At 33.5% G+C, this 17,366-nt stretch overlaps 1 protein-coding gene across 1 annotated transcript in view; it reads left to right on the top strand.

Annotated features, from left to right (window-relative positions):
• The first annotated feature begins 8,469 nt into the window (after nt 1-8,469).
• LOC145248006 (ciliary microtubule associated protein 1A-like) overlaps nt 8,470-17,366 on the top strand; it is a 33,631-nt gene continuing 24,734 nt past the window's right edge. Inside the window, exons 1-2 of the mRNA XM_080109696.1 lie at nt 8,470-8,625; nt 11,927-12,335. Of these exons, the coding sequence (XP_079965822.1) occupies nt 11,933-12,335 (403 nt within the window). The 5' untranslated portion in view covers nt 8,470-8,625; nt 11,927-11,932. The remainder of the gene's footprint in view (nt 8,626-11,926; nt 12,336-17,366) is intronic.

The raw sequence follows: 17,366 nt of genomic DNA, 5'->3' as shown, positions 1-17,366 counted from the left end.
TGAATGCAATGTTAAGGTTGTCCTTATGTGCTGATACCATATGTATTCTCTTCAAGCTGTGTATCAGCTAGATTTAGATATTTTTTATTGCGATTCTTTCATTTTCTTTTTACTTATTTTCTCTATATAATGAAGTATAGTCAACCTATTTCCTGAAGTTTGCCATCGATAACTTCTGTCATACAAAATCTATCTTTGATTCTGAATAGCTAATCATGTACGGCAAGCATCGGTCACTATTCTTCTAAAAATTGGAAATTGTCTATTTTTAATCTATTATTACATACTATATCTGGCCTGATGTTTCCTCTAGTAAGATCAATTTTCGGTATACACCACACTTGTTATTGAATAATAATCTGCGTTTGTTTGCCAATTTGCTAAAATTGAAAATGGCGTTCAAAATCGCTGTGTAAAAGTTAACTAAAACACAAACAGCCATTCACCCTTTAGGGTTAACCGTGTTGTGGGATTATTGTTAGTCCCGACCTCTATGATCACCTAGAAGAAATAGTCAGTGGAATTACAGTCGAATTATGAAGGCGGCCACAAGTCCGGCGAGCAGTGACAAGAACATTTTTATGCAGCCATACTTGGGACATCTTGGATTTGTGTGCAAGAGTGGGGTTCTGATGGAAGACGTAGCTATCTGAACTGAAGTTAGTTTTAGGTGTCAGGGTCCAAAGGCCGTGGGAAGAAAACGGAGCCCTCAAAGTGGACGCAAGTCACAGAGGACGTAAGTCTATGGTCGGGAAGCGGGAGAAGGAGGAAAAAAAATAAAGAAAAAGAATTAGTCGGGGTTGGAATGTTTTGGCGAGGAAAGGCGATGATTTCGTTTTGATTGGCTGGTGGAATAAACGGCGGGAAGACAAAGAAAAAAAGATGATGCCTTAAAAACATTTATACGGTTGATTATGAGTTAGCCATGAAGGTTTGTGAATTTCCCTTCTCTGTTTCCTCATCAAAGAGACTTTTGCGTTATCACTATCATGGATTATATGTTTTTGTTTGTTTGTTTACTTGTTTTATACAGAAAAAGGATAAATAAAGTCCATATAAAACGGGAAAATATAAATATATATATAAACTATATTTCTGCTTCCGACCTCCTCATTATATCATGTTGAATTTTTCTTTTTTACGGTCTTTTTGCATACTCGCTTTTCGTTGTTTTAATTAAACTCGGGGAAACTCGATAGGCGATGAAATTCGCTCACACTCGACTGGATTGGGGACCAATCGCGTAGTCGTCTCTGGTGGTAAATGCTCTCCCCTTCTTTTAAGCTTTGGTGCAGGTAGTCGGTGTGCTGACATTAAAAGTACTGCTGCTCATTTAAACACGGACCAGGGATGTAACATAGGATATAAAGAAACATTGCATTCTCATGTTATGGAAAATTCATTAGAGATCTAAAAGTCACTGCACATTATTACCTCTTTTCGGAGAAAGTGAGTTTATCACCTGAGATACTCTCACTCATGAAGGAATGCTGTCAGATTAGAATGTTGTCGATATCGATTTTAACAGTTCATTACACCATAACTTGACATTTAACGGTTTTGTTATGCCAACTGCGCACACACGGTTTTCAAATTTTTCGTATTGCCACCCGGGCAGGGGTATAGGGATAAAGTAAAGCGGGTATTATATTTTTCATTCATATAAAATATTTCGTTCATTCATATAAAATATTTCGTTCATTCCAGTGTTTGGTTGTAAACACAATTATTTACGTCCTTAAAGAACATTTCTTGCTCGTAACGTTGCTGTGAGGATGCTTCTTCATAGATATGAACGAATGCGAACATATTCATTATACATAATTTTGATTCTTACTAAATATTACTTTTCATATTTATAGCTAATCAAAAATCAAATAATACGTTTAGATGGACTTTAAAAGTGGGAGTATGAGTTGCTTGCATTCTTCCATTTTCTCAGAAACTTGGGATGATCGAGCCTCACTAGATTCTACTAAAAGAAAGGGAAAGGAAAATTTTGCAGGAGAAAGATTTGTAAAGGTGCATGACAGATATTTATAAAAGTTGTTGATTTTTATTTCATATAAAAATATTTATTATGTTTCGAACGGATAACTGTCCTAAATATTGGGGTTATAGTAACATCTATATTACAGGCTTTTATAATTTCATAAGGCCGTACTATTCATTTTTCAAATCAAAAGAAATTCATAATTTTTAACTGATAAACATATGTTAAATTATGACAAAAGCATATTATAAACGAAATTTCTTTATTGCAAAAAAAACAAAACAATATTTCATGCAATAAGACACATATCCACTGACTTAGGGTTAGTAAGGAAAAGTTAGGTATTTCTTGCAAGTTTAATCTCTAAATGGCACAGAGTTATTCGTTGTATCCTCCCCTTTTCATAATACGTTAATGCTTGTATCCTTTGATCATGATAAACTTTTGTTAATTGTACCCCCTTCTTTTCACACTGAGTTATAGTTTGTGCAATGTTTTATTTTTCTCAATTCACTAATCACCCGATAAAGGGTCGAATTTTAACGTGAAGCAGACAATGAGCAGACACAAGGACACGCAAGATTAGTGAAATGAAATGTTTGATTTTCATTAAGAAAGAAATAATTGAAAATAAATTATGTTAGAAAATAATCGCTGTTCAAACATTGCCAAAAGTTACCATTTTTATGATGTCATCTATTACAGCATCACAAAAGTTTAATAAATAATTATATTTTTGTTTCAAAGCAGTAGCAGCAGCGGTCGTAACAATTGCTGTTCTTGAAAATAATTTTATTTATTTATTCAACTGGTAATTTATTACGATTTATTAAGCCAAAAAATCCACTCGATGTAAGAGTTAATCAGAAAGATAGATTATCAGTTCAATGATGAAGAATATTCAAATATTGAGAACGAATAAAATGAATAAAATTTGATGAGTATGGGGAAGCCATATGATGAGAATTTGTTGATATTGAATTTTCTGATTACTATGCTTGTAGCCCGCAGGTAAATTATCCTTTGGTAACGTGTTCGGTAGATGAAAAGTAATTATTTGCATGGAAGCCGAATTAGAAATGATGTTATGAATATCATCACAAACTGTCCGTGCCACAAACTGCATTCAATCACTGAAGAGCCTTTTCGTTCTTTTAAACCTCCATTAGTAAATAATAGAGCCATGTACTAATGTAACCGATGGTAAGACTTGAAACTTCAAGTTTGTATTTTGATATTTTCTTGGGATTGAAAGGCTCCCTTCAATTCCAAGTCTGAATAACTATGACGTTGTTTGCACGCCAACCGAGAAGGTTAACCTGCTAACCCGGCGTTTGCCTCTAACTCCATGTTTACCCCAACAAACCACTTCTCCTAAATGTCCCATTGCTCACGGAAGCCACACTCGATGATCTAAAAAATCACCCTTTTCATGTTCGTACTATCATAAAAAATCACCCTTTTCATGTTCGTGCTATCATAAAAAATTTTTTCATGTTCGTGCTATTATAAAAATTCACCCTTTTCATGTTCGTGCTATCATAAAAAAACTTTTTCATGTTCGTGCTATCATAAAAAAAAAACTTTTTCATGTTCGTGCTATCATAAAAACCTTTTTCATGTTCGTGCTATCATAAAAAACTTTTTCATGTTCGTGCTATCATAAAAAAAAAACTTTTTTCATGTTCGTGCTATCATAAAAAAAACTTTTCATGTTCGTGCTATCATAAAAAACTTTTTCATGCTCGTGCTATCATAAAAAAACTTTTTCATGTTCGTGCTATCATAAAAAACTTTTTCATGTTCGTGCTATCATAAAAAAAACTTTTTCATGTTCGTGCTATCATAAAAAAACAAACTTTTTCATGTTCGTGCTATCATAAAAAAACGTTTTCATGTTCGTGCTATCATAAAAAAACTTTTTCATGTTCGTGCTATCATAAAAAAACTTTTTCATGTTCGTGCTATCATAAAAAAAAACTTTTTCATGTTCGTGCTATCATAAAAAAACTTTTTCATGTTCGTGCTATCATAAAAAAAAACTTTTTCATGTTCGTGCTATCATAAAAACTTTTTCATGTTCGTGCTATCATAAAAAACTTTTTCATGTTCGTGCTATCATAAAAAACTTTTTCATGTTCGTGCTATCATAAAAAAAACTTTTCATGTTCCTGCTATCATAAAAAACTTTTTCATGTTCGTGCTATCATAAAAAAACGTTTTCATGTTCGTGCTATCATAAAAAAAAATTTTCATGTTCGTGCTATCATAAAAAAACTTTTTCATGTTCGTGCTATCATAAAAAAAACCTTTTTCATGTTCGTGCTATCATAAAAAACTTTTTCATGTTCGTGCTATCATAAAAAACTTTTCATGTTCGTGCTATCATAAAAAACTTTTTCATGTTCGTGCTATCATAAAAAACTTTTTCATGTTCGTGCTATCATAAAAAAACTTTTTCATGTTCGTGCTATCATAAAAAAAACTTTTTCATGTTCGTGCTATCATAAAAAAAACTTTTTCATGTTCGTGCTATTATAAAAAAACTTTTTCATGTTCGTGCTATCATAAAAAACTTTTTCATGTTCGTGCTATCATAAAAAAACTTTTTCATGTTCGTGCTATCATGAAAAAACTTTTTCATGTTCCTGGTATCATAAAAACTTTTTCATGTTCCTGCTATCATAAAAGCTTTTTCATGTTCGTGCTATCATAAAAAAACTTTTTCATGTTCGTGCTATCATAAAAAAACGTTTTCATGTTCGTGCTATCATAAAAAAACCTTTCATGTTCGTGCTATCATAAAAAACTTTTTCATGTTCGTGCTATCATAAAAAAAACCTTTTTCATGTTCGTGCTATCATAAAAAACTTTTTCATGTTCGTGCTATCATAAAAAAACGTTTTCATGTTCGTGCTATCATAAAAAACTTTTTCATGTTCGTGCTATCATAAAAAACTTTTTCATGTTCGTGCTATCATAAAAAACTTTTTCATGTTCGTGCTATCATAAAAAAACTTTTTCATGTTCGTGCTATCATAAAAATCTTTTTCATGTTCGTGCTATCATAAAAACCTTTTTCATGTTCGTGCTATCATAAAAAAAAACTTTTTCATGTTCGTGCTATCATAAAAAAAACTTTTTCATGTTCGTGCTATTATAAAAAAACTTTTTCATGTTCGTGCTATCATAAAAAACTTTTTCATGTTCGTGCTATCATAAAAAAAAACTTTTTCATGTTCGTGCTATCATGAAAAAACTTTTTCATGTTCCTGGTATCATAAAAACTTTTTCATGTTCCTGCTATCATAAAAGTTTTTTCATGTTCGTGCTATCATAAAAGCTTTTTCATGTTCGTGCTATCATAAAAAAACTTTTTCATGTTCGTGCTATCATAAAAAAACGTTTTCATTTTCGTGCTTTCATAAAAAAACTTTTTCATGTTCGTGCTATCATAAAAAAAAACTTTTTCATGTTCGTGCTATCATAAAAAAACTTTTCATGTTCGTGCTATCATAAAAAAAACTTTTCATGTTCGTGCTATCATAAAAAAAGCATGGACATCTCATCGCTACTATACTACCAACAAAAATGCTCCGCTGATATTGCCTCCGTTCTCTCGTAAGTCTTCAACAAATGAATTTCCAAATCTTGCTTTCCTGGCTGCTGAAAAATTGCTTATGTGGTACCAGTTTTCAATAATTTCTTATAAAAAAAACTAGCCAATTCAACCATCGCCATATTAGCTTCCTTCCTCTCTCCGCCAAATTTCATGTCAATCAATCACTAGTTCATTGCCTCATAGATTCTAAATCTCTTTCTGGCCGACAATATGAATTTCGGTAAGCTTGTTCTTCTACATATATCCTAACTGTAATCCTTGAACCTATATCTCACGCACTGAATAAAGCAGGGGGGCTAGTGCAGTAACATTATATATATATATATATATATATATATATGTATATATATATATATATATATATATATGTATATAATATTGTACAAGGTTTTGCACAGATCTTTTCATGAAAATTAAATTACTTGACGAATACTAAATATGATCAAATCTTCCTTAGACAAAAGAAAAACCCAGGTTGTCGTTATTCGTACGTCAAAACAACATGTTATAAATGCGAGTGTGCCACATCTTTGGACTTTTATCATTCTTGATATTCATAAATGACCTGCCTCAGTAAATTGTATTTGAGATGAATATATTTGCTGATGACACCATACTTTATAACAGACACGAGGGTGACAACGAATGACCACGTATCAATGGTTGAAATCTTAGAGAAAGTCTGTAGTGGAACGTGGGCGTAAAAGGATGGTAACATTGGATGCTGCTAAGATTAAACTTGTTTCCTTTAACAATTACCTTTTCAACCACTGATTGCCATGACTAATAATACTTTCCCGAAAGCACTTCATTCAAACTCCTCGGCTTAAAATTCACAGACAACATGAATTGAAACAAATACATTGAGGACATTGCCAAGGCTGCTGCAAAGAAGGTTGGCTCTCTTTATCGTGCGAGAAAATTACTCACACCTGTGAGTATCCTATATTTCTACAAAGCCATTTTTGCCCATTTATGGAATATTGTTTCAACATCTGGTCTGATTCATCTGCCACCAGTCCTTCACTCTTAGACAGTGTCTCCCAAAAAATGTCTTCAACCTGATATGTCTCAGACTACCAACCAAACTTCAACCTTTGTCCAGTTGTCGAAATATTGCATCCCTGTGCTTATTTTGTAACTATTTTAATGAGATGTTCTCTGAAGAACTCAAAGCACTTGTCTCAACATAAATATAACTGACAACCCCAACAAGCAGCAAAATCCCACCTCATACATTGTAGAAAGCCTTCTACTCTGATAGTTTATTTCCTCGAACTTCTAGGCTTTAGAATTTCACCCCCGTCTCTTGCTTCTCCGGGTGTACACAGAATTTAAAATGTAATGTCAACAGACATTTCGCTTCTCAACTCCCTACATAATGTTCCTGTAGATTTGATCTCAAATAGTAGGCCCTTACGTTCAAGTGGCATTGTCCTTTGTTTGGGTTAAACAAAAAATAATAAAGAAACATGAACTTTGCTGTCATTATTTGTTATGTGGTAAATCGCTAAATCCACAGAATAAAGTATGGTAACTTTTGGTTGAATGAATTGATCTTTGTCTATTTATGAAGTTAAATAATTATTTCGGTAACTTTCATCTCAAAACCAAATTATCATTTTACATAGCTCAACCCATTGAGTGACTACGTTATTATGGTGGTCACAACGTAAGTGTGACGGAAAATTGATTATAGTAAATGGTATTGTCTGAGAGCACAGTTCAGTAGACATATCTTGCTAATATAATACCTCTATTTCCTCAACAATAATATGCGATCAAATGGAGGCATGTTAAGGCGTGAAGATATTATAATTAAGAAACATATACAACATTATTCCCAGGGTATAATGCTTGGGATGATAGTCTCCCGACAACAATACAAATAGAATACATCATTCTCCCTGAAAGGAGGAGGTAATACTTGAGGGGTGGTCTTATGATCATAGAACAAATACTACACTAACCCCCCCCCCAAAAAAAAAGGAGGTAACGTCTGAAAGGATGATATCATGGCGAACGAACATGTAGTATACTACACTTCAATGAGGAGGTAACGCCTGAGATGATCGGTTCATAACAGCAGAACAAATACTACACTATATTCCTCCTACTAAAGTGAGAATTAAAAGAGACTACATTAGTCTAAAATAGTATAGTAAACTGAATGGCGTATTACAAGTACAATAGTACAATATTAAGGAAGGTAATAGTATAGTTTCGACTTAAGATGAATACCACATCTAGATGAGAAATAGATATAAAAAAGTCAGGAGTAAAAGAAATTGCTTTCAACAGAAACATTTGAGGTTTCTATCTCTTCTAACTACTGTTTCTCACGAAGAGATGCCTTTGACATTATGCAGGTTGATTGTGTCGTATGGCCATATACACATTTATGGCCGCTCAAAATTTCCCATAAAACATTGCCTTAATCTAAAAGGAAAATCTCTTCAGATTAAGGCACCAGCTTTAATTTTATACATATAATTTTATATATATATATATATATATATATATATATATATATATATATATATATATATATATATATATATATATATCAACAATTTTTTATACATGTATGTATCAACTTCCCCAAGAGAGCTCTTTATAACAAAATTTGAACTTTACGTGGATTTAAAATTGCCTAGATCGGATTCGTCGACATTCCTCAGTAGCAATCGACTTATCCCCTCGCAAACTCGAAACGATGATATAATTCACGAGGGGATGACTCTTTGAATACTGAGAAAAAACAGTAGAGCCATCATATTCTAATTCTATCACGAGGGTCAGAAAAAAATTCCACCTGCTCTACTTACTTAGTAGTGTTTGTTATCTATGCGTTTAAATGACCTGACGTCATCAATGAAATGACGTCAAAATTGGTTGACCTTCTCAGTTTCTTCTTTCATGATTTTTCGTGCTGTTGTCAAGTTTAATTTTTCGGTCCGGCCACAAAGAAATTCAGTTCCTTTAAGACGTGAAGAGAATACGCTACAAGGCAAGTCTGTAAAACTATCAAGTCTTTCTCTTTAATTTTCGTAATGATGAAAGGTGCCACTTTTATTAGTTTTCGAAATCTATTTTATTTTTCAATATTATAAAAGAAAACGAAACTTGAATTTCTGCATGTCAGTAAAGCCGGGGAAGTAAGAAACGGGGATGGAATTCCAAAGTCTAGAAGTTCGAGAGAATAAACTATTGGGGTAGAAGACATTATTCTGATGAGCTAACCTTTGGAAAGCATGCGCGTGCGCGACAAGGACTGAATATCGAAGTAAAGATTTTACCATGAACCGAAATTACTTTAATCCGGTAACTTAGAAGTCCAAGTCGATAAGCAATTCCGGGTACTCATGCAGAGAGTGATCCGGATGTAACTCAGAGTCAGCCCGGCTTTCTCCGGAACATGACTACAACAGCTAGAGTAAGCCGAGCGTCGCCGAGGAAATTAAGCCGAACGTCGCCGATGAAAGCATAACAAGAAAAGAAAACCTACCTTAAATTTTAAATTTTATTTACTGTAAAGAAAAATGTTATAACAATATTTTTTCCTTTTTTTTTGCTATATATATTTTTTTTTGTTCGAGAAAAGGTTCAAAGGGTAGTCAAATAAATACTTTCAAGGAATTTTTTGTAAAGTTTTTTTTTTCAAGAAAAATTGAAAAATTATTTTTGTTTTTTGGGGTGTTTTTTATAGTTTTTTTTTTCAAGGAAAAACCCGAAACTAAAAAAAGTTGAAAGAAAACTGGGTGGGATAGTTTTTTTTTCATATTAAAACAGATGTTGTTGTTGTTGTTTCCTCAGACCGTTGTTTTATTAATCGTGTGCGTAGATCGTATTCTGCATTCGCGTTGGAGGTCTTTCTGTGTTGCTCGCTCGAACGCCCACAAGTAGGTTATTTTAATTATGATGGCAATTGTCAGTCTAGACTTGGCAAAAAAGTTACCAGTCCGGCATTTGGTAGCCTGACAGCTCCAGGCATAACCATCGCTTACCTTTCCTCTTATAATATGATTGCACCTGTGTCCACATGATGCACAAGTTTTCGTCTGTGCCAGTAATTCTTTTCTTTACAAAAGTCGAGGACCCCGGCTGGTGTTTTAAGCTGCTCACTTTTAAGGCTGTAAAATTCATTCGTGAAAGTACGAAATGGTGTGTTTATTTTATTTTTATTTTTTTTTACTAGTTTTCTTTTCTTCCTCTCCCAAATTGTCGTCTGCTGCTTTGAATTTTCAACTCGCGCGAACGCGCGTCGCGTTGAAAACCATCGCGCTACATTGTCATTGGCTTAGCTTTATGTTATGTTAGACGGCTTAATTTCCTCGGCTTACTCCGGCTAATGACGTCATGTTCTGGGGAACGTCGGGCCGGCACTGAGTTACACTGGATCACTCTCTGCATGAGTACCCAATTCCGTGAGAAGAAGAGAACAAATTTGTTATTATTGAATGTTGTTTTTGCTTTACTAGTTAATTTAATCCATACCGTGTTTGTGGATATGAGAGAATTGAGTATCGTAATAGTTTCAACAGAAATCCAACAAAATATATATATATATATATATATATATATATATATATATATATATATATATATCATTGAACCATATATATATACCATTGAACTAAAAAAATCGAAGCAAAAGACGGGAGATTGAGACGATATAGATACAAATCTGAACAGTGCAAGCAAAACAGGACATTTGAAAACAATGAAATCCAATTCTACCAAAATGTGAACGGAGGAAAAGCAAAAACAGAATGACCAAACCCGACAGAAACAAAACTTTACTGTAATTAGATATGAGAACATTGTAGAAATGCCGACTGGTTGAAAGATATGAAAGAAGAGCTACAACAAATCGAAGAAGGAACAGTGAATGAAATCAGCAAAGAAACCCTAAAGAAAACCATAGAAAAAATGGCAAACTGGAGAGCACCAGGGCACGGCATACTGGTTCAAAAAATTCTCAACATTACACGAAAGGCTAGCTCAAAACCTGAGAAGATGCATACAGCAAGCTCTGATAATGACCCGTATGAGAACTCCTAGCAAATACAAATAATATCTCTACTTATATATGAGTCACTTTTTGTGTGTATGCGTGAGAGTTCATTCCTGAAAGTATCATAAAATAATCATACAGATATAACATAAAGAATATATGAAGTAAATAAACTAAAAAACACGCCATGAGAAAAACACATGCATACACAAATGTTAATAATTAACAAAATTAGCAACGATCGAACGCCGGAAGATTTTTTTTATGATAATTCATGAAGCCGATATAAATAATATGTTATAAATATATATCTTGGGACCTCACGCCAGTAAGTAGAGATTATGTAAATTAATATAAATTAGTATAAATTTCGGGGGGGGGGGTTACATAATATATGTAAGGATAATCTGGAGACACGAAAATAAACCCGCCCGCAGCCAGCGTGATTGAGGCGGGGTCCGAGTGATAACTTCCTATAAAAAATGCGCTAGAAATGCAGGTGTTGAATGGTATGATATTGAGATTCGACGGAACAGAGCTAGTTAGTCGGAATCGGAAAACCAGAGAAGCGAGATTCACCTGAAACTGTAGAGAGAATCTAAGTGAATATTGCCTCAAGACTCTGTCGTGCGTTGACTATCTTAAGACTACGTTAGAAAAACGAGCAAGTTAAGAAGTAATCAGAATTAGATTGGTCTCTTCTCCTATCTCTAAATAAAACCTTTGAAATCCAAGCAAGTCTCCATTGTATTTCTATGGATGAATAGATTAGTCTTAAATTAAACAGACGATTAACAACCACAAGGAGTAAGAACCCCAAATAGAAAAGCAGCGATGAAAAGAATGAAAACCCAACAACCTCACGCGTATGCAAAATACTTTTTTGTTGATTGTTCTTGATCGCTCACTGGCATTAAAAAACACACATATGCACAAGTACGCGTTTTTTTTTTGTTTGTGAAATCTTGCAAATAGATTTATTTCAATTTACTCGCTCTTTCTCAAACATCTTTCTGTTTTCGTGGAAATACTTATAAAATAAACTCAGGAAGCCGGCTTGAGCTTGGTATTCACTGCGAATCTATTAAGTTAGAGACGTGTTTGTACTCTGTCTAAGAGGAAGAAATAAGTTGTTGCGCCAGCTCAGATGTAGGAACAATGGGATCTTTGTTAATTTTTGTGATCGTTTATTTCTGTAAGGTATTCTACGAAAACAATCGATCAGTCTTTTGCTTTATACTGTATTCGTATCGTTTATTATCAATAATTTAATATTCATATCTTTTTTTAATAGAAAACCATGACTTTTCAATTAACTATTCCACGAGGGCCGGTTGGCGCGATGTACACATCACCCGGTCCGATATACATGCTGCCCAACTTAACAGGGCAAAAGATGCACGATTTTCGCAGTATCCACGTAAAGGCACCAGCGTATCCGTTCGGATATCGGATCGAAGAGAAGCGAGAGAAGATTGGCCCAGGTCCTTGTTACAATTTTCAGAATCAGAAGGTGTATCGAGATGGCATGGACGGCACACCGCATTACTCACTTTACAGACGCCCCAAGGACAAGCCAGAATATCCTGTCCCAGCGGCGAACCGATACTACCCAGAGAAAACATTTGCTCTTAGCATGCCGTCAGCACCGAAATACTCCTTCAGACTAAAGAACGACACCTTCAAAACTGATAATACCCCAGGTAAGTCATTTAAATACGTCTCTGCACTTTGCACCTCAGCGAGCGTCATTTTATTATTCATCACTTATATCCATTATTTTATTTTATGTCCGCCACTGCATGTAGAGGAGGATTTGACTGAATATTCGAGTGAGAACTGTAACTTGAATTGAAACAATATTCTTAAATATAAAATTAACAATTTGATGGATTCATAATCAAATCCAGAATTTGAATCTAAAAATTTGCTCGATTAAATAGAAAATTTAACATTTCCTTGTGTTCGCAATGCATTCACAAACAACTGTAAATTGGTAAATATGACCAACTCAAGAATTGGGAAATGCGTTGCGAGAAAAATTTGAAATGAATTATTCAATTGTGAAGGTTTATATAAACAAGATGATTACATTTTAAGCAATTTTTTAACCAATATATCAAACATTTAGGAAGAGAAAAGAAACAAACATTTTTTGAAAACCATCTTCTAAACAAAATAAAAAAATATATTAAAAAGACGATAAAATTACCACAAACTAAAGTTGATCAATGTTGCGAAGAAACCTGGGGTCACTATAGATAATTATCAGTTAAGTCCATAAAATAACTGAAACATAGTAGAACGTATACAACATTTTAACGGACCCTCAATATCTGGTTCGTACTTGTAAGACATTCACAGCAAGAACTCTCTTTGCTGCCGTAATGAAAAACTTTCCTTTCTTTCAGAAATTTTTCGCAGAAGGATACATGCGACGTGGTCGTCTTCAAATCCAATGTTAACAAATATTTATTATAAACTGTTATGAAGCGTTCCCATATGTATTTGAACTTGAACAATCTCATCAATATTTCCTACTCCTCTTATAAAGGTCTTCATCTCTCAAATCACGACCTGTCAATATCGTTAATTCTTATCCTCGAGTCGACTCCGGCCTTGGTATGTTGTGGTTTATTAATAAAAGTATTTCTATCCATCTATTACGCTTTGGTTTAAAAGAGTACTTCCATGTGCTAAACGTACGGATTAAATAGACGCATCTTAGGTAAAATATGCGTCCTTATTTGATGTTAGATGACAACCACATACGATTATAATTCACCTCGCTTTTTAATTTCATTTCGTTTCATCTGCCGATCATAACGTTTTTGTTATGGACGTCACTCCAGACAATGGACAGAACGCCACTTAATGTAAGAAGGCAAAAAGAAGGAACTATAATTAGCGTAAAGACTGGAGATTTCCCTTTATCTGAATCAATCATCTCTGTAAAATGCTTTATTCATTGGATGGTCTGTTGATTTAAGATTGAAATGCAACAAAGCATTTCAAGCTTAAAATAACATCCTTAAACGCACTGGTTGATTTCAAATTTATTTTCAAGTTAGTCGAACTATCAACATATCTATCAATTTGAAGTTTACAAATCTAATTAATTTTCCTTAACTAAAACCTCAGTTATTTATAATTATGACAAGTAATGTGTTAAGAGGAGATCGATGGTGTGGTGAAATCACCATTTGTCTCTTCATAAATGCAACGTAGTAGTTTTGAATTTAATCTATTTTTACATAGATAATTTATAAAAAGTCAGAGATATATCGGCTATAAGCATATTGAAAACAAAATAAGACGGATACAAAAGTGAAAGTTAAATGAACTTTTTCAATTTCTTGTCCATTATTATTATGTCTCCAAAGAAGCTTTCAAACAGGTATTCACAGATCTCTCCTAGAAAACAGCATGTGGTGTTCTCTGGAAGCTGAGTGATAACAAGTCTCCCCCAGATTTCGAGTATTCTTCACCATTTGCAAATAATTTTGCATTATCGCAACAGCTGCTAGCCATTGATTTCTGCTTGGCAGCGGCTATGTATCTTCAATGGAATTTCAATAGCACTAAGCATCCCTAAGGTCCCAGTTCTCTTCGCACTTATCCAGCAGAGGTTTTACCATTACTCTATCCTCGGTCTTTCCTTCCTCCTTAACTTTACTATGCTATTCGGTCTATTTTTTTGGGGGGGGCAGTGATGTAGTAAAGGGGAGATGAGGTGGGTTAGAGAACTTATAGATATGCACCTTAAATGTTCTTGGTTCCATGTAACACTCTGCAGCAGTTTGTCTGGCTCGGGTTTATTATTATTATTATTATTATTATTATTATTATTATTATTATTATTATTATCTATATATTTATACACTAATTCGCTCCAGCCGTTATCATTCTGACCACCCTTAAAAGGAAAGTGAAATATTCCAAAATGGCTAATAAAACAAATAATTTGGTGTCGCTGTTAGGAAAACACATTCTGATTATATATTAATACGTCAAAATAAGTAAAATCATGTTGTGCTTTTTAGTTCAGGGGTCTTTGAAATCTCTGCATTTCACGTAAAAACATTACTTAATTATATGGAATGTTGAAATTAGTACAAATTCCAAAGTATTTCCAGTGAAAACATTATTACTTACTAAAGTGTCGCTTCGATCATTATCATCCTGACATCCCTTAAAAGGAAAGTGGAATATTTCATCAAAATGAAAAAAAAATACCTCTTAGCTGTAATGAAAATAAAATCTTACTTGTACATAAAAGTTATTAAAACCGAAACTCATTTCAAATCATTGAGAAGTATAACTTTTAAATAATAAATAAGGTGCTTCTACAGTATAGCCCGTATGAAAAAACAAACTCTAAGTTGTAATGTACAGAAAAGTTAGCACAATAGAAAATCGCATAAAATAATCTAAGAGTTTCAATTTTAAATAAGAAATAAGGTACCTGAACAGTAATCGACTCAAGAAATAAGATACTTGTACAGTATAGTACCCATATTAAAAACAAAGAACATCTTACGTGTGACGTACTTGAAAGTGATTAAAACTGAAAATCACGTAAATTCATCGAATAGTATGATATTAAATAATAAACTCTTAGCTGTGACGTACGGGAAAGTAAGAACAACCGAAAATTACGTAAAATCATCGAGTAGTTTTATTTCTAAATAAGAAATAAAGTACTTGTACAGTAATCGACCTAGAAACTAACGTACTTGTACAGTACAATTCCCATTTGCAAAATACAGAGAATCTTACCTGTAACGCCCGTAAATGTTTTTAAAACTGAAAATAACATCAAATCATAGAGTAGTATGACGTTACATTATTTTCTCATATAGGTAGAATACTGTACAAGTACCGTATTTCTCCTCATATTATTGTGAAAGCGGGTAGAAAGAACCGAAAAGCGCATAAGGGGTCAGTCCTGGAAATGGCTGAAGCAGTTTACGATCTGAGAATCACTTTATTTTATCTAACAAATTAACATTAACATAGACATTAAATTCCATCATGAATAAGAATATTAATCTTATGATATATATATATACATATATATATACATATATATATATATATATATATATATATATATATATATATATATATATATATATATATATATAGCGTTGCAATATCATTTGCCAACATCCTACACTTTTATTTTTTCTTTAACTAAATCCCACCAATCGTATTCCTTACTGATTCATTCCATTTTCTTACCACTAAAAAAAATTTGCAAAAATTTACATGCAACATGTTTCTATCAAATCTTATTACTTACATGCCAGATTATCAGATTATCAAGAAAAGATTGTAACATACTTATTACTAACTGATTTACAAGTCACTTTGATTGGATTAAAATCTCTAGAAAAAATGATGCCTTACTCTAGTTCTATTTTTGTAATAATATACCTCCATATTTAGCTAGAAAAATATTTAGTTTTTAATTCACAGTCTGATCGGAACTATTATTACACTGATTGTTCTATTGAAGGACATTCTCTTGTTTGCTTATGTGATGATGTTTTCAACTACTGTGGAAATTACACGGGTTCTGCTAGTTATTATTATTATTATCATTATTATTATTATTATTATTGGCTCACAAGGAGCTTTCACACAAGTCACCAAAGATCTCTCCTTGATAACAACCTGTGGTGTTCTCTGGAAGCTGAATGGCAACCACTCTCCCCAGGTTTCCAGTACTCTCTACCTTTTTCGATAATATTTGCAAATGACTTTGCATTATCGCAACAGCCGCTTACTATTGATTTCTGACTGACAGCGGCCTTTGGTCTTAACTGGAATTTAAGCAACGTACCAGTTCTCTTCGCACTTGTCCAGCGGGGATCTGGTCAATGCTCTCCTCGATCTTACTCTTTTTGGAGGAGGGAGCGGGACAATAATGTGGTAATGGAGGGATGGGGTGGGGTTAGAGGACTTATAGGTATGCCGTTTCAGCGTACTTGGTTCCGTGTAGTGCTTCATGTTTTGCCTTTGCAGCAGTTTGTCTGGCTCATGCATGTGGTTCATATATGTTCGTCTCCACATTCAAGGGTTTCTTTGATATTTCAGTTGTTTTCATTATTGATATTCGTTATATCTTTCCAGTCATTTCTCTGATTCCAATTTCTCCCATTTTTTTATAGTTTATCGGGATTGTTCCTAGTGCTCCTACTTTAATAGATAGTATTTGGATTTTCTTCATCATCCATATCCCTTTTAGCTCTCTGGCTAGTTTTGTATATTTGCTCCGCTTTCCCTTTTCTTTGATATTCGCCTGTGATCAGCTGGGATAGCAAAGTCTACGATTTGATAGGCCTTTTCGTTCTTGTTAATTAATATGACATCCGGTCTTCTTGCTTAGATTGTTTTGATCAGTTTGTATGTCTATGTCCCATAGGATTTTATGATTCTCGTTTATTATTATTATTATTATTGATTTTTTAATACAATTTTCATTTTTTCCAATTATAAATCTTATGTTCCCTCAAAGTACCTAAATACAGGTTTCGTATAACATAAGTTTCCTATGACCTCACTCAGATTGTTCAGGAACCCACCCGTGTGCCCGACAATGACGGCCAGTATGCGAGCCTACTAGACCTTTTTCTCACAACTTGCCCTGAACTATGTTCAGTTTCTGTTCTGTCGCCTCTTGGATCTTCCGACCACTCTGTTGTATCAATTAAGATAAAAATGAAATG

Source organism: Euprymna scolopes, chromosome 26 (assembly GCF_053919585.1).
Source record: "Euprymna scolopes isolate OS-2025 chromosome 26, ASM5391958v1, whole genome shotgun sequence".
In the NCBI taxonomy this organism is placed as follows: domain Eukaryota; kingdom Metazoa; phylum Mollusca; class Cephalopoda; order Sepiida; family Sepiolidae; genus Euprymna; species Euprymna scolopes.
This window is presented reverse-complemented; position numbering and strand designations above follow the sequence as displayed.